This window comes from Pelophylax lessonae (genome assembly GCF_965119305.1).
Source record: "Pelophylax lessonae genome assembly, chromosome: 3".
In the NCBI taxonomy this organism is placed as follows: Eukaryota; Metazoa; Chordata; class Amphibia; order Anura; family Ranidae; genus Pelophylax; species Pelophylax lessonae.
Window position 1 is genome coordinate 609,774,091 of NC_138770.1, and position 26,655 is coordinate 609,800,745.

A 26,655-nucleotide genomic window follows, 5' to 3' on the forward strand; every position below is an offset into this window, starting at 1 on the left:
CTCTACTTTGTTCCATTCAATGGAGAATCTCTATTATATGTACACTACACTGGTTTCAATTATAGCATGTGTAAATACAAATTCCGATCACTAGACTACCTGCTGTAAAGTCTCATGGTTTTTCACCCTATTGCATTCTATGCATTAGGGTGAAAAACCTGTGCTTCAGCTGCCCCCCCCCCCCAGACCCCCTCCCCTTCTTATTCTTACCTGAACCCGATTGTTCCAGCGACGAGCACGAGCCCAGCATCTCCAGCCACTGTCTTGGGTACTCATTGGATAGATTGATAGCAGCAGGAGCCATTGGCTCCCACTGTTGTCAATCAAATCCAGTGACACAGGAGCAGGGGCCAGGCCTATTCCTGCTGTCTGAGTCACTGGGCGCAGCAGAGGGACTTGTGAGCGCGCCCACACAGGTGCCCCCCATGGAAAGCAGCTCTCTGTGGGGGCACCAGGAGGAAGGGCCAGGAGCGCCGCCTGGGCACCCCAGAAAAGGAGGTTCAGGGCTGCTCTGTGCAAAATCCTTGCACAGAGCAGGTAATTATAACAGGTTATTTAAAAAAAATGACACCTTTACAATCACTTTAATGAATGCAACTTGCATACCAATTTACTTAGCATTCCTCATCTTTTTCTCCAAATGTAATGTGCTTTAAACATTTTGTTTAATTTTTGCTCTGTAAATGAATGCTATTTACACATTTAGCACAAAGTGTTCATTTGTAATAACACTATTATTGTTCTTTATTCTTGTTTATTATAAATTTTTCATTAAAAATTAAAAAAAAAAAACATTCTGTTTCTGCGAAGTGGTGCTGCACAGTGCTTGTGCCCTACTGTTTCTAACAAAAAAAAAAAATATGGGAGCTATCAATTTCAACAGGTTGGGATGACAGTCCTGGAGCCTGAACCAGTGTGTGATCATGAAGGGAATGCACAGATTACATATTGTTCTCAGGGACAAATATGGGAATCCATGGTCATAGTTGCAAAGCATTTGTAGCTTGACTGGTCAAGTGGGTTTCAAGAAACCATAACCAAACATTTTTAATAAAGCCTTTAGGGCCTGCTTACACCACAGCGTTCACTGCTTTGAGCATTCCTTCATGGCACGTTTTTAACAGCCCATTCATTTCAATGGACGCCAAATGCTAGGGAAGGTACAGCAAATTTTAAAATTGTACCGCACTAAACCGCATGGTACTGCGGAACCATACAGTTTGGTGACCGCAAATGAACATGTTTGCTAGATGTGTTTGGGTGCCACTAACAATTATTGCCACCCTTGTGCATGTAACAGAATGCAGCCCATTCCCACGCAGTGCAGAAGATGCAGGTTTCCCTCACCACAATCAGGCAAAGGCCTCTATTAAGTTATTTTTTCTGTCTCTGTCCAGCTGAGAGGAGATTTCCCTTAACTAACTGTCCTAGAGACGCCACCGGAAATAGGAGGACATTTTTCAAAGTGAACTGAATTCACAAAAACAGGTATCTCCCCTTAGAGGATTTCCCTCATCTATTGCAAATGACAACTCAAAATAGTTAGATTTTCCCTCACTTTCTGTCTAGGTGACAGTGGTCATCAGGACAAATAGAGAGGGTGAACCTCCCCGGTGATGATACACAGAGAAACCCTTTGGAAGGATTATTGTGCTATACTCCAGAAAATAAATATTCAATAACATGAGATTCTGCATCTAGATCCAACCTGAAAATGGAGCGGATAAAAGGCAGGGCACCCTATAGTGCTCCAGACAGTCACTGCTTAGTACCAAGGCAAATTTTTTTTTTTAAATACCCATGCAAAAGGTATTTTTAAAAATCCAATGCAAACCTTTACCTGCACATTTTTTTCCCACAGCACCAATACACAATTTCCACTTCGCACCAATGCAAAAGTTTCACTGTACACCATTGCAAATGTTTTCCTGCATACTCTAATGCAAACTTTTCCGTGTGCCCCAATTCAAATTTTTGCCTGTGCGCCAATGCAAACTTTGTGACTATTTTGACTTGAAGTAACCCTTTCACTAGAAAAAAATTTAAGTCCTATCTGTAAAAAGAAGATCCATAATGCTTTTCTTTCCAGCCACCTGTGCCTGAGACCTTTGCTTGCTTACAGAGCTGTAGCAGCCAACAAATCGGCAGCAACCCACACTTCTGGGGGTGTCAGTTGCTTATTGCCCACTGCGTGCTGTGTCCCTGGGACATAGATACTCCGTCACTGCCGATGTCAGTGTGCCAGCGCAGAGCTGACATACATTACCATATTCTTTATGGACTTGTACCCACCCAAACCAAAGCCCCCAATTTCTTAGGAGACCTAAGTTTTGAGTTTTTACTTGCTTTAAAAGAGACCTATGCTTTGCCCAGGCAGCTCAAAATGATATGTTCACTGTAATGTTCCCATACCTAATAACACATACGTAGGGTTCCTTTACTCCACTACCATTTCATTTATCCACCAGGCATAGGGAAAGGGATCTCTATGTATAGTCTGAGTTACAGCTTACTAAAGCTTAGGAAGCATTAGGTACACTATATTCTCCCTGCAGCTTAACAGAGTGGGGGAGCAAAGGAAAGGTTAGCATGTGCTGCTAGAAAGGCCAACATTAGGGGAATATGTCATACAAGTACAATGAAGACTGCCCTTGCTGACCTCCTTTTGAGTATGCTAGCTCTCTGCTTCCATACTGATGCCTTTTCTTTAATGCTATCTATGGAACAGGTAGCTCTGACACTTTTTTGATACTCATTTACAGCAGTGGTCCTCAACCCTGGCCTACAGGGCCCACTAACAGGCCAGATTTTCAAGATAACTGAAATACATCCCAGGTGATATCATTTGCTGCTGAGTGATTGCAGTACTTTAGTCTGCATCTCCCCAAGGTAATACCTAAAATCTGGCCTGTTAGTGGGCCCTATAGGCCAGGGTCGAGGACCACTGATTTACAGCATGCTTGTTCTGAATCTCTGACTGAAATGTATTAATATCAGACATAACCAAGCTACTTGCATTTTCAGCAAAAGGCCAGCAATTGAAGCACCCATGCTTCTCTCAAGACAAAGTCAGTTTAAACCAAACCTGTGGCTTTGATTTGCATAGCCAAAGCACAGATCTGCACACACTAAAAGGTAAGCTTGTCAAAACTCGTGATTCGTTTGCTTCCATATACAACTACCTGCTTGACAACAACTCCTAGAAAAACATCCCCAATATTGTAACTGTGGCCTCCTTGAGAAATCTGCAGTTAAAATGTATGAGAACCCCAAAAAGGCAAAATTTTACATATTACAGTTTCAGTTCTTAGATGTTGGGGCTGCATTCATTTTACATGTCCAAGATTTTTTTTTTTCTGCTGTGGAGGGAGCTGTATTTGTCACACTCTCCAGCCTTAATTAATGCTTTCTTTTAAGTATATAGTAAGTGACAATGACAATGCATTTTTGTTAAGATGCACAGGTATTTTCACCACATTTTACCACATCTGAGGACTAGTAAGCAGAAAAATTTTCATTTTTGTTTTGGGGTTTACATACTTTGTAAGGGCTCTTTCACACGGAGCGAACCGCATTGCGATCCGCTCCGGCACTTTTTTTTTTTTCATGGAGCGGATGACACTTGTGTCATCCGCTCCGTATGTCCGCATATCATCCCATTCGTTTGCGGATGATATACGGACATAATGTATGTCTATGGGCATTGCGGATGTCAGCTGATGACACCGCTAACATCTGATTTTGCTTCCGTTTTTTAAACGGAACAAAAATAGGGTTCTGTTCCGTTCCAAAAAACGGAACAGAACTGAAAGGATGAAAATCGAATGTCAGCGGATGGTCATCCGCTGACATCCGCAATGCCATTGACATACATTATGTCCGCATATCATTCGCAAAAAAATAGGATGATATAGGGCCCTTTCACACGGGCGCTCCGTGTGTCTGCAAATCATCCTATTTTTTTGCGGATTATTTACGGACATAATGTAAGTCAATGGCATTGCGGATGTCAGCGGAATACCATCCGCTGACATCCGATTTTCTTCCTTTCAGTTCTGTTCCGTTTTTTGGAACGGAACAGAACCCTATTTTTCCTCCATTCAAAAAACGGAAAGGAAGCAAAATCGGATATCAGCGGTGTCATCCGCTGACATCCGCAATGCCCATAGACTTACATTATGTCCGTATATCATCCGCAAACGGATGGGATGATATGCGGACATATGGAGCGGATGACACAAGTGTCATTCGCTCTGTGAAAAAAAAAAGTGCCGGAGCGGATCGCAATGCGGTCCGCTCCGTGTGAAAGAGCCCATACAGACATGCGGAACGCCCGTGTGAAAGGGCCTTAGGGATGTTTGTGGAAGCCACAGTTTGGTATACAGGACTGTGCCATACTGTAATAAAATAAATGTACTACAAAAGTCTTACCCTCTTCTTTTTCTTGTCCTGGAGCAAGCAGAGAACTGTCACTCAGTGTTGAATGTTTCTCTCTCAGCCTATACGAGACCTCTTGGACATCATCTAACAGAGCCGCTTCTTCATCAAACATTTCTTTTTCTTTTACCATTTCCTCATGGTTTGCCTCTCGAGATTCCAAAACACTCTCCACAAAGTCAAGAATGTTTGACTCTGATGCTTCTAAAATCTCATCCAGAGCTTTGTCAATATAATCCAGACGTGAATTATCTCTCCGCGCTAGCTTCAACTCAGAGTTCATGTCCTGAAACATGGCTTCCAGCCTCATAATGTTGTCAGGACCAAGGTACTTTGTGAACTGTGCTATGCGTTCCTCCTCCAAAAACTCCCTCATAATGCTCAAGGCTTTGATGTTTTCAATATAAGATGCTTCCTCTACGATTTCGTTCTTTGAAAGTGTGGATTCTAAAGAAAGATCTTCATCTAATGGTTCGCTCTCTTCTACCTCAACTATCTTGTTATCAGTCTGGTCAGAAAGGTCTTTCTGTACTTCTTCCTTGGATGTTTCAGCTTCATGCTCCACTTCAGGAATTTCTGTTTTTTCATCCTTCTTCTGTATTTCTATGTTTGTATCTGCAATATCAGAATTTTTATTTTTCTCAGTTAGATCTTCAGTAACAACCTCTGGTTCTTCACTGCTTTCTTTTCCAATTGCCTCCTCTTTAGTTTTAATCACACTATCTTTTTTTACTTGAAGGGAATCTTCAGTTTCTTGTGTGTTTGTATCCTTACTTTCTAGATCAGAATTGTATAATTCTTGGTTAGGCTCAGATTTTGCAGACACCTTGGGATCTATCGTTGTTTCTTGCTCAGTTTTTGCAAGCATTTCTCTAGATAAAGATGCATTGACAGCATTTTCATCTTCAAGAAAACCAACTACATTTTCGTCATCTTTTTCTTCTTTGTCAGCAGATACTGGGGGACTCTCAATGTCGGAGGTAGGTTTTTCTTCAAGATCCTGATTGCTTAAAGTGGACTCTGTTAGCCTTTCCTTAAAACTTTCTGCATCAGTATCTTTTGATTCTTGTTTTTCCTCTTGGTCACTTGACAGGTGTTGCTCATGGTCTGTTTCTTTGTTGGTTTCACTTGTCTCAAGGGGTGTATCAACAGTACTGCCTTGTGCATCCTTTACAGTTGGGAACTTGTCCAATGTTTGTTCATTTAAAGGTTTTCGTTCTTCTACGTTTTCTTTTTCTTCATTGATACCTGCTTCTGGAGGTGCGGTTTTTTCAACTACTGGATCTGAAAATTGTATCTTTGAATTTTCCACTTCTGGATGTTCGCTTGTTGATTTGACATCTTCTGGATTCTCTGGACTTTTGTCCAGTTTTACTTCTTGAGCCTTGTCTTGAACACTCTGGGGAATTTGCAGATTAGATTCCTCTGATAACTTATTTTCAGAATGCTCCTGTTTTAAATATTCTTGGTCTAGTAAACCCTCTTTTACCTCCTCTAATGTAATGTCTTTGTTTTCTTTCAAATCTTCTGGCATTGGCATATCATTGTGATTAACACTTATTTTATCTTCTTCATTTGTTTTTAACATAGTTTCATTAACTTCAGAACCTTCCAAAGGTGCATCATTTGGGGATTGTTGGCTTTCCTCTGTAGTTTCTTCACTGGTCTTAGAATCCACTGCTTCAATTTTTAATTCAGAAGACTCCTTCGCATTTATGATTTTAGGTTGGTCTTGTGTATTTGGGTCTACTTGTAGTGATTTAGCATCAGTACTACCCTTGGAAAGAAGTGTTTCATCAGTTGAAGACATGTCTACTGTATTTTCTTGTGAGTTGTTTGCTGTAACATTGATCTTTTCAGTTTCTAAAGATTTATCTTTGGCAACAGCTAACAATGCTTCCTGTAATTCCTTTTCTTTTAGAACAAACGAATCATCATCAAAAGGGGGTTCTAAATGTTCATTTTCATGCATGTTGCTTTTCTCCATTCCGAGTAGGTACAAGTTCTCGTCTTCTTCTAACTCTTCAATTGGTTCATCTTCATCATCATCTTCTTGTTCTTCTGAATCAGTTTCATCTAGGTCAGTGACACCTTGTGTGTGTTCCCCTCCACTGACGATAGCAAAGAAAGTGTCTCCCAACGTTGTCAGAATACTCTTATCTTGCTTTATGGGTGTAGCATGACCCATGTCAACGGGGACTTTTACATCCTCTGTGGATGGGGGGGACTTTGCTTCTGATGCAATGGTGGAAGTGGAATTATTCTCAAAAGCTGTCTGATCCGATGACTTTAAATCCAATTCTTCATAAGATAATAAAGGTGTTTCTGCTGGCTCTCCAATACCCTCTTCCTCTCCTGGCTCGTGAGGTTTAAAATCTTCTTTTTGGTATTCACCCTCAGCTGTAACATGCCTGGTCTCTTCATCTTCAGTTACCACTGCATCACCTGTTAAACCAGCTTCTGTCTTTAAGTTTACAATCTTATCTTTGTCTATTGAAGTAAAAGATTCTGCAATGTGGTTTTCTGTAAACTTCTTAGCTTCTTCCTGAGAGATGCTGTCATTTTTGGCTTGTTCACTATCTGGCACTTGTGATTCACTTTTTGCATTTTCCTCAGTTGCTGAATGAGCAACACTTTCTTCCTGAGAATCTTTAGATTTGCTATTTACAGTGGTTTTATGTACATCATCTGTTGCAGAAGGAGATTCTTTGCTTATTTGATGTTCATCCCCTTTATAATCAATATCAGATCTTGTTTCTGGACTTTCAGAAGGTGTAATCTGCTCTTGGGATGCTGAAGCAGGTACTTCATCAGACTCTGGAGTAAGTGGCTGTCTTTCATTTTTTTCACTATCAGAATCATATGGCTTTTCCTGTTTCACTCCAGAGTCTGAACTAGGAGATTCTTCGGTACGTTTATCAGTTTCTGAAGTTATCACTTCCTCTGGCTGTGTTACAGGCCCTGAGGTACCAAGAGGACTGTCAACTTCAGTCTGTGAATGAGTTGTTGATGTTTCTGGTGACAAATGTAGGTCCTCTGGTGTTGGCCCAGAATCTGAAACAGATGGCTTATCTTGAGGTACATCTAATTCTGAAGCAGGTTTGTCTCCTAGATCTACTTTAGATTCTAAAATAGACAGTTCATCTGATGATTTTTCAGAGTCTAAAGAGGATGGCTTTTCAGGTGGTTCTTTTGTTTCTGAGGGTGAGGGCTCCTTTTCTGATCCTCCAGCTTCTGATGGTTGTGTCTGCTTTGATGTCTCCACAGATTCAGATTGAGGTGGCTTCCCTGGCGGTTCGCTAGATTTTTTAGAAGGTTCTTCTGATTTTACTTCAGATTCGGACGTAGACTGTTCACCGGGTAGTGATTCAGTCTCTGGTGATGTCTTTTTGTCTACTTTGATTTGTGCTTTGCTTAAAAGTTCCTCAACATCATAGCTAGCAAACTTGTCTGCCCCATCTTCAAAGCATACAAAATCTGTGTCCTGCAAAAAGAATAGAACAATGACAAATTCAACTAAAGTCAGTTAATAAGTATGTATAGAGAGATAGAAAAAGCTGCTATATGGCCATATATCAATCCATATAAGAAGACACCTTCATCCCAAATGGAAATGTAAAAAGACTATTCCAGAGAGTTTTCACGGAGCGAGTGCGGAAAGGGCCCCCTATGTCCAGCGATGGGGGACGCCAATCCACCGCACAGCCATGGGTCGTCGCATTCGCGACGCGGAAACTCACAGGAATAAATTGGAGGGCTTGCAGCATTTTAATGGTGTCAAACAAATCAATTTGCAAAAACAATCATATAAAAAATTGAAAATGTATTGTTTAATTAAAACAGACATTTAAAAACACTCACTAAAGGAGTTCATACATCTTATTTAGAGAGTACATGATACAAAAAATAAATAAAGAAGTGTTACAAAAGATGGATCATGGAGAGGTAGATATTTCCAAAGGACCAGAGAATCCAATAGGCTGGTAACAGAAGGAATCCATGTCCATCCACAAGACTTTACATGTTTCGCGGTACTTGGACCGCTTCTTCAGAAGTTTGTTGTGTAAAGAAATATAAATACTGTAAACTATTATAGGTTTATGGTTCCTATGTATACCTATATCCTCTGATGTTTACAATAAATTCAGGAGAATGACCAGTAACATGATGGAATTCATTATCGGTCATATCCTATACCATAGATATGGTCCTTAAGGTGGTCAAAAGACAGGTGTATAAGGCCATCAGATAGAAATGTAGTTCAGACAATTGGCATATTATAGTGATAATCTGTGCCAATAAGATATCTCTCAGCAAGGTAACGGCCCGTATAGCATACCTTGTAACTTTTTCCAAGTAGTCACAACTCCAGCACTAGAAAGATGGCCGCCTGTGTCAATTTATTCCTGTGAGTTTCCGCCTCGCGAATGCGACGACCCATGGCCGTGCGGTGGATTGGCGTCCCCCACCGCTGGAAACTCTCTGGAATAGTCTTTTTACAAGTATGTATAGAGTAGGAAAGCATTAAAACTAATCAGTTTATTTTTGCTGACTTTTTTTCCATTAGATATATTTTTTTTCACTTTCTGTCCCAGAGATGCAACAGACAGTGAGAAAAAATCTCTACAGAAGAAATGGAATTACCCTCTTAACTAGTTATGACCAAAATAAAATGTTCCAATTGGAAGACATACTCATGCCTTACCCTCAACCTTACTTTGTCATTTGTCAACTGTAAAAGTTTGTATTTCCTGTTACTTTTTGTCTTTGTGAATATGGACACTGGGACAAAGATAAATAGTTAATTTACCTATTAAAAACCTAGCGGGAGTCTAACACTTTCACAATTCATCGAATACTAGAAAAGTTTTGATAGGGTATATACGAGTTATGTTTTTTAAACCAATATAAGAGAATCATGTTCTCCACATTTTTACCATACAATATATATTTATAAATTATATATTTTAGATTAAATATACTATTAGACATTTTGGATATTGTTGTTAATATTTTAAATAACTATGACTATATACTGCTAATTACGCACTATAACCTTTTTATCAACTCATTAGCACATCAACATTCTCCAGCACTAATAAAGGGGGCATTGATCATTGGATCACACTTTGCTGGGGTTTTTTGCCATCCTCTGGATCGACTGTGGGTATGAGATTGTGTATATAGAACTGTAAAAAAAATGTTTTGTTTTGCCCTTTTTAATGGATGAATGAGATGGACTTTGTGCCTTTTTTCAACCTGACTAACTATGTGAGGATGTAACTATATATGGAATGTACTGGACTGTTTAATGGAATAAATTTGACATTTGGACTGAAATTCTTTGATGTTTTGAACACCTTTCTTGTTCTGCTCACACTAAAAAACTGACCCGGGCTCAAATCCTTCCACACTTCATCCAAATGTTTTGACTCTACATACTCAGCCTTTAGTCCCAATGTTTGTGTAACACGGCTGCAGCAGGGGGCAGTGTTGTGCCCAATTCCCAGTGCCCAGTGTTGTGCCCAAAATGTACACTTCAAACAATTGTTTCCTGTGTGTCCCTGCAGTGACAGATATTTTATAATGCAGTAAAACGTCTGTCACCGCACAGAGGTTGATTTACTAAAACTAGAGAGTGCAAAATCTGATTCAGCTCTGCATGGTAGCCAATCAGCTTCTAACTTCAGCTTGTTCAATTAAGCTTTGACAAAAAAACCTGGGAGCTGATTGGTTTCTATGTAGAGCTGCACCAGATTTTGCACTCTCTAGTTTTAGTAAATTAACCCTATAGTGTAAATTCACTCTATAGGTCAAAGGGATATACGGAGATGATGTAAAGCAAAGAATCAGTGGTGTGCAGCAATCCATAGCAGAAATTGATAAGATTTCTGTCTTCTTTAGAAAATTTAGAAGCACAGAAAATGAATTATGATAATTGCTATGGGTTAACTTGCTTGTTAGGCCTCATGTACACTGCTGCTGGTAAATGGACATTTAGAAGCAGTTGGGCATTTTTTTAAGCAGCCTCCTGAATTCTCCAGTAATATTGGGGCTTTTCCACTGCATGGTACGGCTCTGTTTGGCTCGCTTTGGCGCTTTTCCACTGCATGCTACGGCTCGGTACAGCTCACTTAAGCAGTACCACCTCGGTTGGGGTTCCAAGCGGGCTGTACCTATAAAATATCCCACAATCCTTCGCATGCAGCCTTAATTGTTTGTCACTACTAGCCACTGATTGGTCAGAGAATCGTTGTAATCCCACCCACTTACTACTTTAGCAGAAAAGCAAACTGAGCCGAGTAAAGTCTATACAGTGCCGAAAGGTGCCAACTCGTACCACGCAGTGGAAAAGCAAACTGAGCTGAGCAGGGCCAAGCAGTGCCGAGTGGAGCCGAGCCGGTACTTTTAGTGGAAAAGTGCCATATGTTATCTTGTCTATACATGTGCACTGAGTATTTTATAGTCTTTTAAAGGCAGTTAAGTTTGGTGGCATTTTTTTAAAGAAAAAAATTGCGTTCAGGATGGAAGTTTATTTGCATTTGAAACGCCAAAAATGCTTGTAACATCGCTCAAACGCGTCTAAACGCGGTAAATAGCGTTTATAAGCATTTTCGTTTACAGGCGTTTTTTAATGGGAAAACATTTCTTACCATTTGCAATGAGAGGAGAGAGAGAGAGATAGAGAAACATTTGGGAGGGAGGGTATACTGATCAGTACAATCTGTTATCTGGAAAAACGCTTCCAAACTAAAACGCTCAAAAACGCCACTTAACGCGACATGCAAAAGTGGCAAAAGGGACGTTTTTAAACATCGTTCCAGCGTTCAGAAGAGATTTTCAAACATCCTGTATACATAAGGCCTTAAAGTTTCTTTTTAGCACTCGACATGAAGACTTACATCTGTTGGCAACTCCAGCTCATCCTTTGTGTAAACTTGTTTTATGTCTACTAAATCCTTTGGGAAATATCCAAAACCTATGCCAACCTGTGAAAAGATCAAACAAACAATTATTTTTTCCACTTCAGCAATCAATTTGTTAGTGTCAACTGATAAAAAAAAAAAAAAAACACTAAAATTACATTCTCTCAGAGGAAAATAAACAGGCAAAAGATGTACACAACCAATACAAAGATCCTAATGATGCCCAAGGGCTTGTTCACACTGGTTACTTTCCCTTGAATTTTGCAACACACGTAGAATACAATGTAAAACAGAGAGCAATGCTATCAAGATGCCAGTGATCCAAGATGGCGCTAAGGCTCCACCCGACATGACAAAGTAATGAAACTCTGCCCAACTGACGTGCCACGTCCATATTGGACCTTTCCAAACCTTCGAGAAGACCTGGTGTGGATGGGGCAAATCAGATGGGTGGAGTTTTGTGATGTTATCGAGTTGGGCAGAGCCTCAGCGCCATCTTGGATCACTGGTTTGTCATTTTCCCTCCTATTGGGTGAGAGCATTTTTAAAGAGATATCCTGTGAGTGCATTTCTTTTTTTTTTTTTTTTAAATCAGAAACAAAGTTTATTGAACACAATTGAAAGTTCACAGGCTTCAATTCAACAAAACTCCCTTACAAAGAGAGTATAGGCAGAAAATAACAAATACATGACATCTTCAAGAAAGTGCATTCCCAGTAAAGTAAGGACAGCTACACACCCAAGCATGGTAACACGAGCACACATCAAAGATCTGCTCCATAACCTGCAATCAGAACATACAGGGAGCTATTGGAGTAAACGATCCATGATAAGATCAGCTGGTGCCAGGCCTGGCTGTGCCAGCCACCCAGCCCATATTTTTTCATATCTTAGCGGGACACCTCTATGTTGATAAATTAGGCGTTCATACCGTAGGGTAGCGCCCATCGCCTTCACCCACATCTCCAGCGAGGGAGGGGACGGGGACGTCCAGTGCTGCAAAATAAGCTTCCAGGCCTGAAAAAAGGACCTCGACATTGCCAAACGGACGTTGACATCAGGCGAGTAGTCCTCCACCATGCCAAGGAGGCACGGCTTCGGATCAACCGGCACAGAGAGGGAAAAAGCAGCATTAACAGTCTGGACCACCGCCGTCCAATACCTGTGGAGCTTGGGGCAGCGCCACAGAAGGTGAATGAGGTCTCCACAGTCTCTACTACACCTGGTGCACAAGGAGTCAGCTCTAAGACCCATCCTGTAAAGGAGGAGGGGGGTGCGATGGACCCGGAGGAGTATGTAAAGTTGAGAGAGTCGCTGCGCGACTCCGAGGGAGCACGTACGCACCGACTCCATGGCCTCGTCCCACTGATCATCACTGATAACCCCAACATCCGCCTCCCAATGAGATTTAGCAGGGCTAGGAATTTTCTCCAGATAAGCTGTTAGCAACATAGAGTAACATTCCGAAATAAACCCCTTGGTTGTAGCACAGTGCCTCATCATAGAAAAAACTGGTGTTGGGGACAGTTCCGGGCTCAGCAAGGAGGGCTGGGCCCGGACTGCATGCCGCAGCTGTAAATACGAAAACTGCATAGTCGGAGGTAGGGCGTAGGCCGCACTGCATTTCTTTTTTTAATTCAATAAAAGCTTATTGTTTTACACTACAGAGTTCCTTTCTACTTTTGTTCCCTGATTAAAAGGAACATCTGGGCACATGAAGAAGAAGGTGGGCATGTGGAATGCTTCCTAACAGAAGCATTGGGAGTGTTTGTTGGGACACATTATAAGCCCTATTTGACCTCCATACAATACAGTTAGGTCCAATTCATAAGGTGAGGGTACATCCAGCTGTGCACAGCGATGGTGTTTGCTCACACGGTTATGAAGATTTAGGGGAAGATTTACTAAAATTGGAGCACTCAAAATCTGGTGCACCTGTGCATGGTATCCAATCAGCTTCCAACTTCAGCTTGTTCATTTAAGCTTTGACAAAAAAAAACTGGAAGTTGATTGGTTTATACGCAGAGCTGCACCAGATTTTGCACCATGCAGTTTTAGCAAATAACCCCCCTAAAAGTCATGGTGAAAATATTTTAATACAGCATGGGCATTTTATCTATTGGGACTATATTCTGTATTCTTGCGATGTCTTTGTGATATTCTTCATATCACTTATGAGTATATTTACCCCCTTTTTTGCGATTCGGCACTGCATTACTCTAACTGACAATTGCGTGGTTGTGCGATGCTGTACCCAAAAAAAATTGATGTCTCTTTTTTTATTTTAACAGCAAAAAAAAAAAAGGCTTTCCAATCACTTTAATTGCTACTGTAAAATTCCATATCACTCACTTAGCCCAGTATGTCTGCCTGCTGCCTCTCACCCTGTGACCAGCCTGTGAAATAAAAAAATCACACTTACACAGTGCAATCCCTTTGTTTCATTTCATCTTGTTACCAACCTGTGTAAAAAAATAGTAACACTTCCACAGCTCAAAACCCTTGCTGCCTCCCACACCATAACTAGTCTGTGCAAAATCAATCACAATCACCAGGATCAGTATCTCTGCTGCCTCTCACTCTGAGACCAGCCTGTGTAAAAATCCATCACACTCTTACCACTCTTTTCTGGTACCCCCAAAAGTGTCAAAAATGTCAGTCAAGGGTCCGATCTGTCCGCCGCAATGTCGCAGTCCCGCAAAAAAAAAATCGCAGATCGCCGCCATTACTCGTTAAAAAAAAAACACCAAAAACGACAGAAATCTTTCCCTTTGTTAGTAAACGCAATAACTTTTGCGCAAACCAATCAAAATACGCTTATTGCGATTTTTTTTACCAAACATGGGTAGCAGAAAACAAATTGGCCAAAAATTTAAAAAAAAAATTGGTTTTTACATCTTTTTTGGGGGGAATTTCATATAAAAAAATGTTAAAAATATTGTTATTTTTTCAAAATAAACGCTCTTTTTTTGTTTATAGCGCAAAAAGTAAAAATTGCACAGGTGATCAAATACCACCAAAAGAAAGCTCTGTTTGTGGGAAAAAAAGGACGTCAATTTCGTTTGGGTACGGCATCGCACGACCGCGCAATTGTCAGTTAAAGTCGCACAGCGCCGAATCGCAAAAAGACAGCAAAATGCTCTAGTGGTAAAGTGGTTAATAAACAAATTCCCCACACTCAGCCAGCTTAGTAAATCTGCTGCCTCTCATTCTGTAACCATCCTCTGTGCAAATCACACACCCATTACACTCATAAAGCTCATAGCCATTGCTGACCAGTCTGTATAAAAAGAAATCACAGCCTTGGATACATAAGCTTCCCCTTTTTAAGACTTTTTTTCTTTTACTTTTACCTTTTGATCCTGCAAATAACTTACTTTCTGTTCCTGAGTGACTACACTCACTCCTTCACTGCATCTGTAAAAAATTCAAGTTGGTCTTTTCCTTATTTTCAGCTTTACAGTATTTTTACAGTATTTTCCGTACTTGCTGAAAAAGATTCATAGCCCGAAAAACCAAAACTAATGCAACCACCAATGACTGGTAAGCTGCAATATATAAAATTTGTATTTTTGGGTCATACTTGAAAGGGCACACTACAACCAATCAGAATTCGGATTTCACTGATTAAAGGAAACCTGTTTTGTGAAGGATATGGAACTTGATTCATGGAGCTGTAAGGGCACTTGAGGTGTCCAAAAAATAAGGCAAACTAAAACAACATGCATTAATATTGACTGAGGTTACTTAAAGCGTAAACTTGTGTTAAGAAAAAAACATTCCCCTCTGGGTGATCTATGTACATCACAAGGATTGTAACAAACTTGGTGCAGATTCTACCTTTTGTTATTCTGAAGAAATTCCTGTTTGTTCCTCTGCACCCCTGTGTGTGAGTGAGTCTAAGAGGAGTGGTTTCATAATGATCAATCAGCTGTGCAACTGCAGTCCCTAAATGAGGAAAGCTGCTGGGCCTGCATTCCTTTAGATGTGTTCCTATTGGGAGTATCTCACCAAAAATTAAATTTTTGTTGCAGGGGATGCCAGAAATCTGACTTGTATCTTCGTGCAGACTTCTGGGAAAATCAGTGAGCCAATCACACAAGCAGGAATTTATGTTTCTGGGGTGTGGTCAGTACACATTCTGTGTACAGAAAACCTCCAGGTAGCCATTTTGGATTTTACAATTACAGACCCGCAGATTGAAAAGGAAAGGTAATTATTAATAACATCAAATTACAATATGTGTCACAATTGTATACACTAGATTGTTTTTTCTTTATTTGCGATTTTTTTTTTCCCTACGAAAGTGGAGTTACCCTTTAAGCATGCCTTAACCACTTCCCACCCAATGACGTCATATGACATCATGGACTTTGAGTGGGGATAGCTGAATGATGGGTGCAGCTACAGGCATCATTTAGATATCTTCTTTTTTCAGCAGGCGATTCCCTGCACTGTAAAAACAATCATAGCTGCTGTTCAGCCACTTGATTGTTTTTACAGGCGGTGGGGGAAGAAGCCGGATGATGAATTGGCTGGCGGTGGCCCTTTACCATAGAGCTGCCCGAGGACCAGATGGTCCCCGGTCATCTCTATGACCTTCGGAGGCCAGGTGCGCCGTTATGACATCACGTCCAGCCTTGGCAGTCGTAAACACTGTCGTTGCCTCGCTTGGGTAGCCGAGATTGTTTTTTTATTTTTAGTTATTTTAGACTTATAGACCCCCGATGACTCTGTAAAGAGGACCTGTCATGCCCTATTCCTATTACAAGGGGATGTTTACATTCCTTGTAATAATAATAAAAGTGATTAAAAAAATGTAAAGGGAAAAAGTCAAAATCTAAAAATAAAAGTAAAATAAACAATAAAAAAATAAATAATTAAAGCACTTCCGTCCCCACGCGCTCGCACTCAGATGCAAATGCATACATACGTTGTGCCCGCATATGCAACTGGCATTCAAACCAGATATGTGAGGTATCGCCGCGAACATTAGAGCGAGAGCAATAATTCTAGCCCAAGACCTTCTCTGTCACTATAAACAGGTAACCTGTAAACAATTTTAAATTGTCGCCAATGGATATTTTTAGGTACCGGAGTTTGGCACCATTCCATGAGTGTGCACAATTTTAGAGCATGACATGTTAGGTATTTACTCAGCGTAACATCATCTTTCACATTATGCACAAAAATTAAGCTAAATTTAGTTTTTTTTTTTAACTTATGAAAGTTTTTTTTCCAAAAAAAAAACCCGTCTGAAAAATTGCTGCGCAAATACTGTGCGACATAAAAAGTTGCAACAATCACCATTTTATTCCCTAGGGTCTCTGCTGAAAAAAACATGTTTGGGGGTTCTTTGTAATTTTAGAGCAAAAAAAAAATTATGATTTTTACATGTAGGAGAGAAGTGTCAAAATTGGCCTGGGTGGCAGGTGATTAAACTTTAAAATGCCTTGTGTGCTGATGAGAAGGGGCCATCACTAACTTATCTGTCTGAAAATTCTAGATGCTAGGCTATTATGTGTATCCTCTGGCTTCAATACTGTGTCACTGGCCCTCAAAAGGTAGGCACAAAAGGGACTTTTCTCCAACTTTGCGATCTATAGGTTTCTTGTTTTGGGACAGGGACTAAAGTATTGATGTCAAACTGTCAACCTGACAGCAGGGCGGCCAACTCAGCATTGTATTTTTTTTAATTTTTTTACAACAGGAATACTTTCTTCTGATTGGTTACACTTTGTACTGACTTATTAAATGACACCGGCTGTCACTAACTACATCTCGCCTCTGAGCCGGCCACCAACCAGCTATAAATAAGCCTCTCTAGAGACTCTGGAGTGCACCATTAAAATCCTCCTATAAAGCAGGAAATTGAGTTTTTATATTGCAGATATTCATTGTATCACCATCTAATAATAACTGTACTATGAATACATGGCGAGTTGCGTACATTCTGCAGCACTGCACCATTGACCTTCATACTAATACTGATGCCTGCCACGTGCACAGCTCCCAGATTTTCCCACGCACGTTTATGGCCGGATTTACACATCTGCATGTATGGAGCTGAAGTCAAAACTTTGCAGATGGAGCAGTGGCAATAGGGAGCACTCAGTAGGTTATGAGGCCTGCTAAATTCCCCCTGGCTGCCCTAATACAAAATATCCTTCAAAAAGGAAAATGTGATGTATTTAATACTCAACTGCAGCAAAATTTTCTTTATTGTGCAAAGATAGGCAAAAGTTCCCCAGCTACTTCCTGTGACAGGGTGGCAATGCTGCCTTTCAAAGCCTACATGCAGAAGCAGTCACTAGAAGGCATTTAGCCCATGTGCACGAGGTTCCTGGTGTCTTGTGCCAGCCAAAGGCACAGGTCCACCATCCAGTCGTGCCGCCAGCAGCCTGTAAAACTCTATTGGAGGCTGAAAGCTGCTGTGGCTGGACAAATACCCGGAGTTCAAGCAGTCTGCGTTTTAGGAATTCATCCCTGAATGTTAGTACAGCTTGATACACTATCTAACCGTAGCAGCTTTTAGCCTCTCACAGAGTTTCACAGGATGCAGTCAACAGGACTGGATGGTACACCTGTGCCTTCTGCCTGCAACAAAAAGCTAGTATTTCATGCAGTGGGGCTAAACACACAATGTGCATAAAGTCTAAGCTGCGAGTTACCAATGTGGGCAACAAAATGATGTGCCAATACATAGTGTTTTAGCATGTTCAGCTTCAGCTGCCATCAATTACAGACTAAAATGTACAAAGGAGCATGGGTCTTGTAGTCCTGAAGAACCTTCTCACTGTCAGTTGTGGGGATACACTGGTGGCAATAGGGAGCATTCAGTGAGTACGGTGTGTTTATTATACCAAGGTGATTATTCACCACTGATGGTCTGAGTGAGCTGGAGCCGATGGATCGTTAGCAACACTTTATGTTTTGGACTTATCCCGGCTCGGGTTTGGGTGTGGTAAGATTCATTAGTTCATCAATAGGAGAGCTTCCACTATTTATTTACATGCTCTTTATGTCTACCACACCTTTAAGCTACATCCTTGGAGCCTACATTCCCAGCTTTTTTACAACCTCTCCCTCGCTTCATATATGCAGAGTGTATCATATCAGCATTTTGTTTTGAGCATCTGTCATCAATTAAACGAGACGGCTCGCAATGAACTCTAATATGGTCACTAAAGTAGGGTACACACTAGTAGAAAATCTGCCAAAAATTTCCGCCCGATGTGAAATCGTCCGATTTTCGCCTAGTGTGTACACAACTTTCAGCAGCTGATGCCGACATTTTCAACGAAAAAAAACGGAGGGACAAACACCAAAATGTTTTTCGTCCGTCCCCAGACGACCGATTTTCGTTTAATGTGTATGCAGTACGTCCGTGAAAAATCGGATACGAAAGACCGCGCATGATCTGAAGTTGCTGACAACCCGGAAGTCTAGGAACAAATGTGCCAAAAAAAAGAAAAATCAGACGAGAAATTTTGTGAACATTTATGCACTGTCGACTAAAAACTGTAATGAACGCTGAGAAGATAGAGAAAAATCGGAGGATATTTCGTCTGATTTTCGTCAAGTGTGTACGGCCCGTAAGGAACTGACTTCCACAGATGAACTTTTATGACATATAATATGAATAGCCTTACTATACCAAGGATTTGGCACCATCAATCAGCCATTTAACTTAGGCCACCCCTGGGCTAAGTGCAGTCGGCCTAGATTCAATGGATATTTTCCCTTGCAACTATAGTACGGCTATCCCGCGCTGACTGCTACATTGCACATACTCCATTGCGTCCAGACACTACATAGTGACTTTTTTTGTTATATATTCATTGTCGTTTGTGTGAGTGACACACGCTAGGTGATTGGGTGACTGCAATGTATGTATACTCTGGTTCTGACTAAAGCTACTAGTGTCACTGCACAGGCTTTTTTAATATTTATATTTTTTCAATAAATTTGTGCACTTTAACCATCATTACGTGTCTAACTTGCATATCATTAACCACTTTTTGTACCTCTGGGGGGCGTTACCCTCTAGGAGTATACAAACGTTTTTTCTGTTTGCATTTTTGGTTATTTGACATGCACCTTACTGGTGACATGGTTTATACAGTATCTAACATAAAAGTGAGTACACCCTTCACATTTTTGTAAATATTTTACCACATCTTTCCATGTGACAACTCTGAAGAAATTACACTTTGTTACAATGTAGAGAGTGTACAGCTTGTGCAAGAGTGTAAATCTGCTGTCCCCTCAAAATAACTCAACACACAGCCATTAATGCCTAAACTGCTGGCAACAAAAGTGAGTACACTCCTAAGTGAAAATGTCCTAATTGGGCCCAATTAGCCATTTTCCCTTCCCGCTGTCATGTGACTCGTTGGTGTTACAAGGTCTCAGATGTGAATGGGGAGCAGGTGTGGTAAATTTGGTGTTATCGCTATCAATCACTCATACTGGGCACTGGAAGTTCAACATGGCAACATCATTGGAAAGAACTCGCTGAGGATCTGAAAAAAAAGAATTTTTGCTTGACATAAAGATGGCCTAGGCTATAAGAAGATTGCCAAGACTCTAAAACTGAGCTGCAGCACAGTGGCCAAGACTATATAGCGGTTTAACAGGACAGGTTCCACAGAACAGGCGTCGCCATGGTCGACCAAAAAAGTTGAGTGCTTGTGCTCAGCGTCATATCCAGAGGTTGTCTTTGGGAAATAGAGGTATGAGTGCTGCCAGCATTGCTGCAGAGGTTGAAGGGGTGGGGGGGGGGGGTCAGCCTGTCAGTCTGTCAGCGACCATACGCCGCACACTGCATCAAATTGATCTGCATGGCTGTCGTCCCAGAAGGAAGCCTCTTCCAAAGATGATGCACAAGAAAGCCTGCAAACAGTTTGCTGAAGACAAGCAGACTAAGGACATGTATTACTGGAACCATGTCCTGTGGTCTGATGAGACCAAGATAAACTTATTTGCTTCAGATGGTGTTAAGCGTGTGTTGGCAACCAGGTGAGGAGTACAAAGACAAGTGTGTCTTGCCTACAGTCAAGCATGGTGGCGGGAGAGTCATGGTCTGGGGCTACATGAGTGCTGCCGGTACTGGGGAGCTACAGTTCATTGAGGGAACCATGAATGCCAACATGTACTGTGACATTCTGAAGCGGAGGGTAAAGGTGATGGACTGGCCAAGCATGTCTCCAGACCTAAACCCTATTGAGCATCTATGGGGCATCCTCAAGTGGAAGGTTGAAGAGCGCAAGGTCTCTAACATCCATCAGCTCCGTGATGTCGTCATAGAGGAGTGGAAGAGGACTCCAGTGGCAACCTGTGAAGCTCTGGTGAACTCCATGCCCAAGAAGGTTAAGGCAGTGCTGGAAAATAATGGTGTCCACACAAAATATTGACACTTTGGGCCCAATGTGGACATTTTGACTTAGGGGGGTACTCACTTTTGTTGCCAGCGGTTTAGACATTAATGGCTGTGTGTTGAGTTATTTTGAGGGGACATCAAATTTACACGGTTATACAAGCTGTACACTGACTACTTTACATTGTAGCAAAGTGTAATTTCTTCTGTGTTGTCACATGAAAAGATGAAAAGATATAATAAAATATTTTAAAAAATGTGAGGGGTGTACTCACTTTTGTGAGATACTAGACTGCATTCTTTCCCCATACCCTCCTTGGTTTCCTCTTTTTTCACTGAATCACTGTCTGTCTGATCCATCTGGAAATGGTCACCGCAGAAGCAGCCAATCCTTTTCGAGGTCCATCCATGAGTACAAATAGTAAGTCTGACTCCGAAAAGACTTGATAGCTGCCAAGAACACCCTGATTGCCTGAACCACATCCAGGGAATGCAAGGCAATTTCGTTAGGATGTTTAGGCCTGTGACATAAGGAAGGCAATACAATGTCTTCATTCAAATGGAAATCAGGGAAATTCAGACAAACCTCTATCCTTCGGTACCTGGCTTTTAACAGCCAAACCATTAAAGCCAGCGACTATAAATCAGGAGGGAAGACTGGCCCTTGGGACAGCAGATCTTTCCTGAGAGGAAGTCTCCAAGGAGCATCGGTGACCAGCCGTACCAGATCAGCATACCAAGACTAGTGGAGCCACCAGAATTCCTTCCACCTCGATCCTGCACAGGAGTCTTGGCAGAAATGTAAGAGGGGGAAGGCCTAAATCAGACAATACTGACTCCAAGGTGCCACTAAGGCGTCTGTGGCATCCGCTAGAGGACCCCAAGACCATGCCACAAACCTCTGTACCTTCCTGTTGAGACAAGAGGCCAAAAGGTCCACCTCAGGAGTACCCCACCGGAGACACAACTGATGAAACACCTCCGGATGAAGCGACCATTCCTCCTGGGAATTCAGCCTGTTGACTGAGGTAATCCGCTTGCCAATTTTCTACCCCTGGATTAGTGTATAGCAGAGAGGGCTGGAACTAATTGTTCTGCCCACCTTAGAATACCGGCTACTTCCTGAGTCGCCAAGGCACTTCTTGTGCCCCCTTGGTGATTGACATAGACCACAGCCGTGGCATTGTCCGACTGAATGTGTACCGGACACCCCTGAAGAAGAAGGGTCCAGTACATTAAATCGGCAGTCCAGACCCCCGAGCAAAATATGTGCCGAGTACGTCTCCCCACCCAGACTGGCTGGCATCCGTGCTGACAACTGTCCAGTACAGGAAGAGAAAAGGATTTTCCCTGTTGAAGTGCCACAGAATGAAGCCACCAGATCAGGGACCTCTCGTACCCCGACTCAACAGGATCAGATTGTCTAGAGACTAGGGATTCTTGTCCCATTTCACCAGGATCTCTTTTTGCAGAGATCTCGTGTGGAACTGTACAAACCGAACCGTCTCAAAAAGGTAGATACCATCAGGCTCTGCACTTGCATGCAAGCCCAGAGGGATGACCGTCTGCTGGAAAACAGAAGCTGAATTGCCCCCTGCAATTTCTGGAGTTTTTCCAGAGGAAGAAACACTCTGGCTGAGACAGAGTCCAGAGTCAGACCCAGATAGTTCAGTCGTGCGGACAGAACCAGAGCAGACTTCTGAAGGTTCAGAATTTAACCAAACTCCCTCAGAGTTCGTAGAATAATCTTCAAGTTGTCCATCAGAGCAGTCGGAGACTCTGCTTGCAGAAGAACGTCCAGGTCCTCCCGGTACACGATCCCCCCGCTGACACAATACTGCTATAACCAGGGCCAACCGTTTCGTGAAGACCCGAGGAGCGGAGGCGAGACCAAAGGGTATCGCCACAAACTGATAATGCTCCTCGCCCATTGCAAAACGGAGGAAGCGCTGGTGATCGGCACATATTGGAATGTGAAGGTAGGCGTCCTTGATGTCGATAGAAGCAAGAAAATCCCCCTGATGTAGGGGCACCACTACCGTGCGAATAGACTCCATTCGGAACTTCTGTACTCACACAAAGCAGTTTAGCTCCTTGAGGTCCAGAATTGGACGTACCTTGCCTCTCTTCCTGGGAACTGTAAACTGGTTTGAGTAAAACTCCTGAAAATGTTCCAAAGTCGGAACCGGGACAATCACCCCTTGAAGTAACAACACTTGCACTGCCCCAAAGAGACCCCATAAGCGATCTGAGGACAAGCGCAGATTCGAAGGGAAGAACTTTTCCGGAAGATAAGACTGAAACTCGATCTTGTAGTGGGACTGAATGACTTTGTGGACCCACTTGTCCTGTACCAGGGAGGTCCATAGATCCAGACATCAGCCAAGACTTTCCCCACCCTAATACAGATGGGGGTGCCCCTTCATACAAAGGAAGCCTTGTCCGCAGGTTTGGAAGAGCCCGCTCGTGGCTTGCCAGACCTGGTTTTCTTGGAACCTCTGGTGGAAGCCCTGAAGGGCTTAGATCCCTTGTCTTGAGGCCCTGAGGGACAAAAAGGCCTCTTATGAGCCGAGAAGAATGGCCCGTCTACGACTTGGCAGCCTGCAGAAGGAGAGTACACTTCCCCCCTGGGAGGACCTGAATGACAAGGAGGCTCCAAAGAGGTGATCCCCCACCAATGGGAGATCAGATAAGGCCTTCTTAGAAGTCTGGTCCACAGACCAGCATTTCAGAAACATAATACGCCAAAGGACCACTGTTGAGACAGACAGTCTGGAAATCAAAGGAGCCGCCCAAAGAGACATCACAGACAAATTGTAGCCCCTGGACCAACTGATCTGCCAGCTCCGCAAAGGTAGGGGGAAGCTGTTCCCCCTTCAGGTCCCGATGTAAAGGTTTTGCCCACACATTGAGAGTTTGAAACACCAGGGCAATAGTAAATACTGGCCTAAGTGCCGAACCAGCCACAGTGAACATATGGGGGGCCAGATCCTCTGACCTCCTATCAGCCAGATCTTTAAAGGCTGGAGACATCTTAACCAGAATTAAGGTGGCTTTATTTAACCTGGAAACAGGCGAGCCCACTACAGGTGGGACCGTCCACTTTTTAAGCAGGGAATCCTCATAAGGATACCGCATCGCAAAATGCTTAGGGACAGCAAAAGTGCGTTTTGGACAACCCCACTGCTTTGTGATATTATCAAAGTTAGCAGGAAAGGGGAACACCTTCGCTGCCTTGGAGGGCCTGTGGGGTGCAAAAAGGACTGGAACCCCTGGCGCAGCATCAGCCGCATCCTCCATCTTTAAAGTTTCACGCACTGACACAATCATCGCATCCACCAGTGCCTTTTCATGAGGGGCTAGAAGAGCAGAGGAATTATCCTCACTATCTGAGCATTTAGGATGCGTGGACACAGACCCAGAAGGATAACTCGCATCCGCAGCGGCCGAATCAGATCTAGGATCAAATGTGACAGATGAAGCAGGTGAAGGCGGGGGACGCTTTTGGCTAACGCATTTTCCCAGGACCAAATACACCTTGGACACTATGGACTCCAGGACCGCCGTCAGTGCAGTCAGGGATTGTTGGGACTCGGAGGGCCCGGCAGCCTCTGCGAAGGGATCAGGTGGGGAAATGTGCTCTAAGGACTATACTAGTGAAGAGGGGGACCCACACAAAAAAAACTGACGCTTATGTAGCAAAATGCATTGAGCACTTCCTGATGACGCTTATGTAGCGAATTGCATTGAGGTCCAGCATGTCCAAAGTCACATCCAGTTTGCGGTAATTACAGCTTGGAACGCGGAAGTAAGGAGCGGCTTTCTGATGATCAGCATAGCGGCTCCCCTGCCTGCATTTTTATACTGGCTATGTCAAGTGCCTGTATGGCACCAGAAAACGTGAGTTGTTTTCTTCTGCTTATTTTCATTTTAATAAATACATACTGCACCATGAGGCTTTCTCCCTGTCATTTTCTTGAGCCACTTGGAATCTGAGCCACTTAAACAGGAGTTTTAAACCATCCCTGAATCCCTACTTAGGAATAGGGTGTCGCTGAAAGATCCTTTAAAGAGCTCTACTTGCACCATAGGTCCCTTGAGGCCTGGGTGCATCTGGTACGTGACCCGGGTCACTGGGTGAAGGATCAGACACCCATTGCGTCACTTTGGCACCCCACCAATAGTAAGAAGCACGTTAAAGAGAGAAAAAAAAACGCACAACAAAGCACCACGCATTTTTGGGAATATTCACATTATATATTTTTTTATGAACTGTCTTGGCAAACGCATTATTGTGTAATCATTATATGGTGTGTCACGGATTGGTGTTTATTTATTACATGAAGTTTATTATTATGTATTTATTGTAGCACTCATAATCACAACACGTGAACCATGTAAGATTAAGCACCAGCCCTTTATTCATTATATGTTTACAATTTGCTCATATTTGCACTATCACCTATCTTTATAGGTAATTTATTTGTGCACAGTCACTTTAGCACTTTTTCATTAGTGATACTGACCCCATTCATATTGTTTCCTTCACTAACTGAGGTTGTGTTTTGGAATAATGTACTATAGGTGTTAGCGCCTCACATTCCACCTGATTTCCTAATACACGCTTAAATTGAGAGCAGCTCATCACAGTTTGTAATTAAAAGGGAGGCGCGCATCACTCTTTACACCATTCCAACAAAAAAGTGCATAACACTGCTAGGGACACCCCCACCGCGCTGGCGGCACCACAGGACCCAGCACAGAGGACTACCGCTGCTAGAGAGAGGGAAAGAGAACCCCACAAAAAGACTCACCACCACTGATCAGGTACTTACAGCCCCAAGCTAACTGCACGCCATGCGTTGATCAGGAAGAGAAAGATCCAGGAGTCAGCACTAGAGGACAAAGAGGGGCTCCCACGGCCGAAATCACTGCCCATATAGCTTCAAAAACACAGCTGCCACTATTTTCAATGAGAAAACCACAAGAAAATGGCTGCCGAGGCTACACAAACATGGCTGCCGAGGCTACATAAACATGGCCGCTGAGGCTACACAAACATGGTCGCCGATCTACAGCATAAAAGGCTACAAGAAAATGACGGCACTATGCGGCTCCCGGGGCCCAGGGGGGACCCCAGGGGCTCCGAAAATTATCCTGGCAGGAAGGGAGGCCCTTGCAGGAGCCCCAACCAGGTACAGCCCCCTTCCAAAAGTTGATTGTCCGGTCACCGGTGGGGTCCTCCCCCCCACCCCCATCACCAGTTCAATACCCCAGACCAAAATAAGAGGTATGGTCACCCCATGGGAGGGGAGGGGGGTGTGGGCAGATGGGGGGGTAACAAGTCCGCAGAGGACCACAGAAAAAAAAAAAAAGAGTAGGGGAAGCTGCATGGGAAGGAGGGGCCCACATCCACCCCAAAACCCTCCAGGGGTAGAGGGGGGACAGCTACTTACCATACTAGGAACAGGATGGGCACCGCTCCTGACAAACAACTGCTTCATTGGGAGAGGGGGGGCTGTCGGCCAGGAGGAAAGCTGGGACTCGGGTCGAGGCCAGGTCGTATGCCCCCTCGCGAGACGTTTAACTCACAGGCCAGCTCCTGTCCAGTAGGGCTATGTCATGGTTGACTTAGCGTGGAGCTGAGGCCTGCGTGCGCTCGCTGGCCAGACTGGGGGGACCCTCCGGATCTAGATTATCCAATCCATCACCCAGTCCGGCAGTTGATTGTAAATTCTCACAGGAACAAAATAACAAAGATAGAAAGAAGTTGAGCGTGGGAGTACAACCCCCCGGGACTGACCCATAGGAGTAGTCAAGCTTTCTCACGCCTATTGTCCTGCTCCTGTAGGGGGCAGTATAACCCAATGATAAAGAAGATAAGGAGTATTGTCTGTCAATGAATAAAAGAGA

The 26,655-nt window shown here is 42.9% G+C and overlaps 1 protein-coding gene across 1 annotated transcript in view; it reads right to left on the reverse strand.

The window, feature by feature from the left end:
• MIA3 (MIA SH3 domain ER export factor 3) overlaps nt 1-26,655 on the reverse strand; it is a 195,802-nt gene that overhangs the window by 146,739 nt on the left and 22,408 nt on the right. The window contains exons 3-4 of the mRNA XM_082250981.1: nt 11,340-11,426; nt 4,432-7,921 (exon numbers count right to left, since the gene is read on the reverse strand). Coding sequence (XP_082107107.1) covers nt 4,432-7,921; nt 11,340-11,426 — 3,577 coding nt within the window. The remainder of the gene's footprint in view (nt 1-4,431; nt 7,922-11,339; nt 11,427-26,655) is intronic.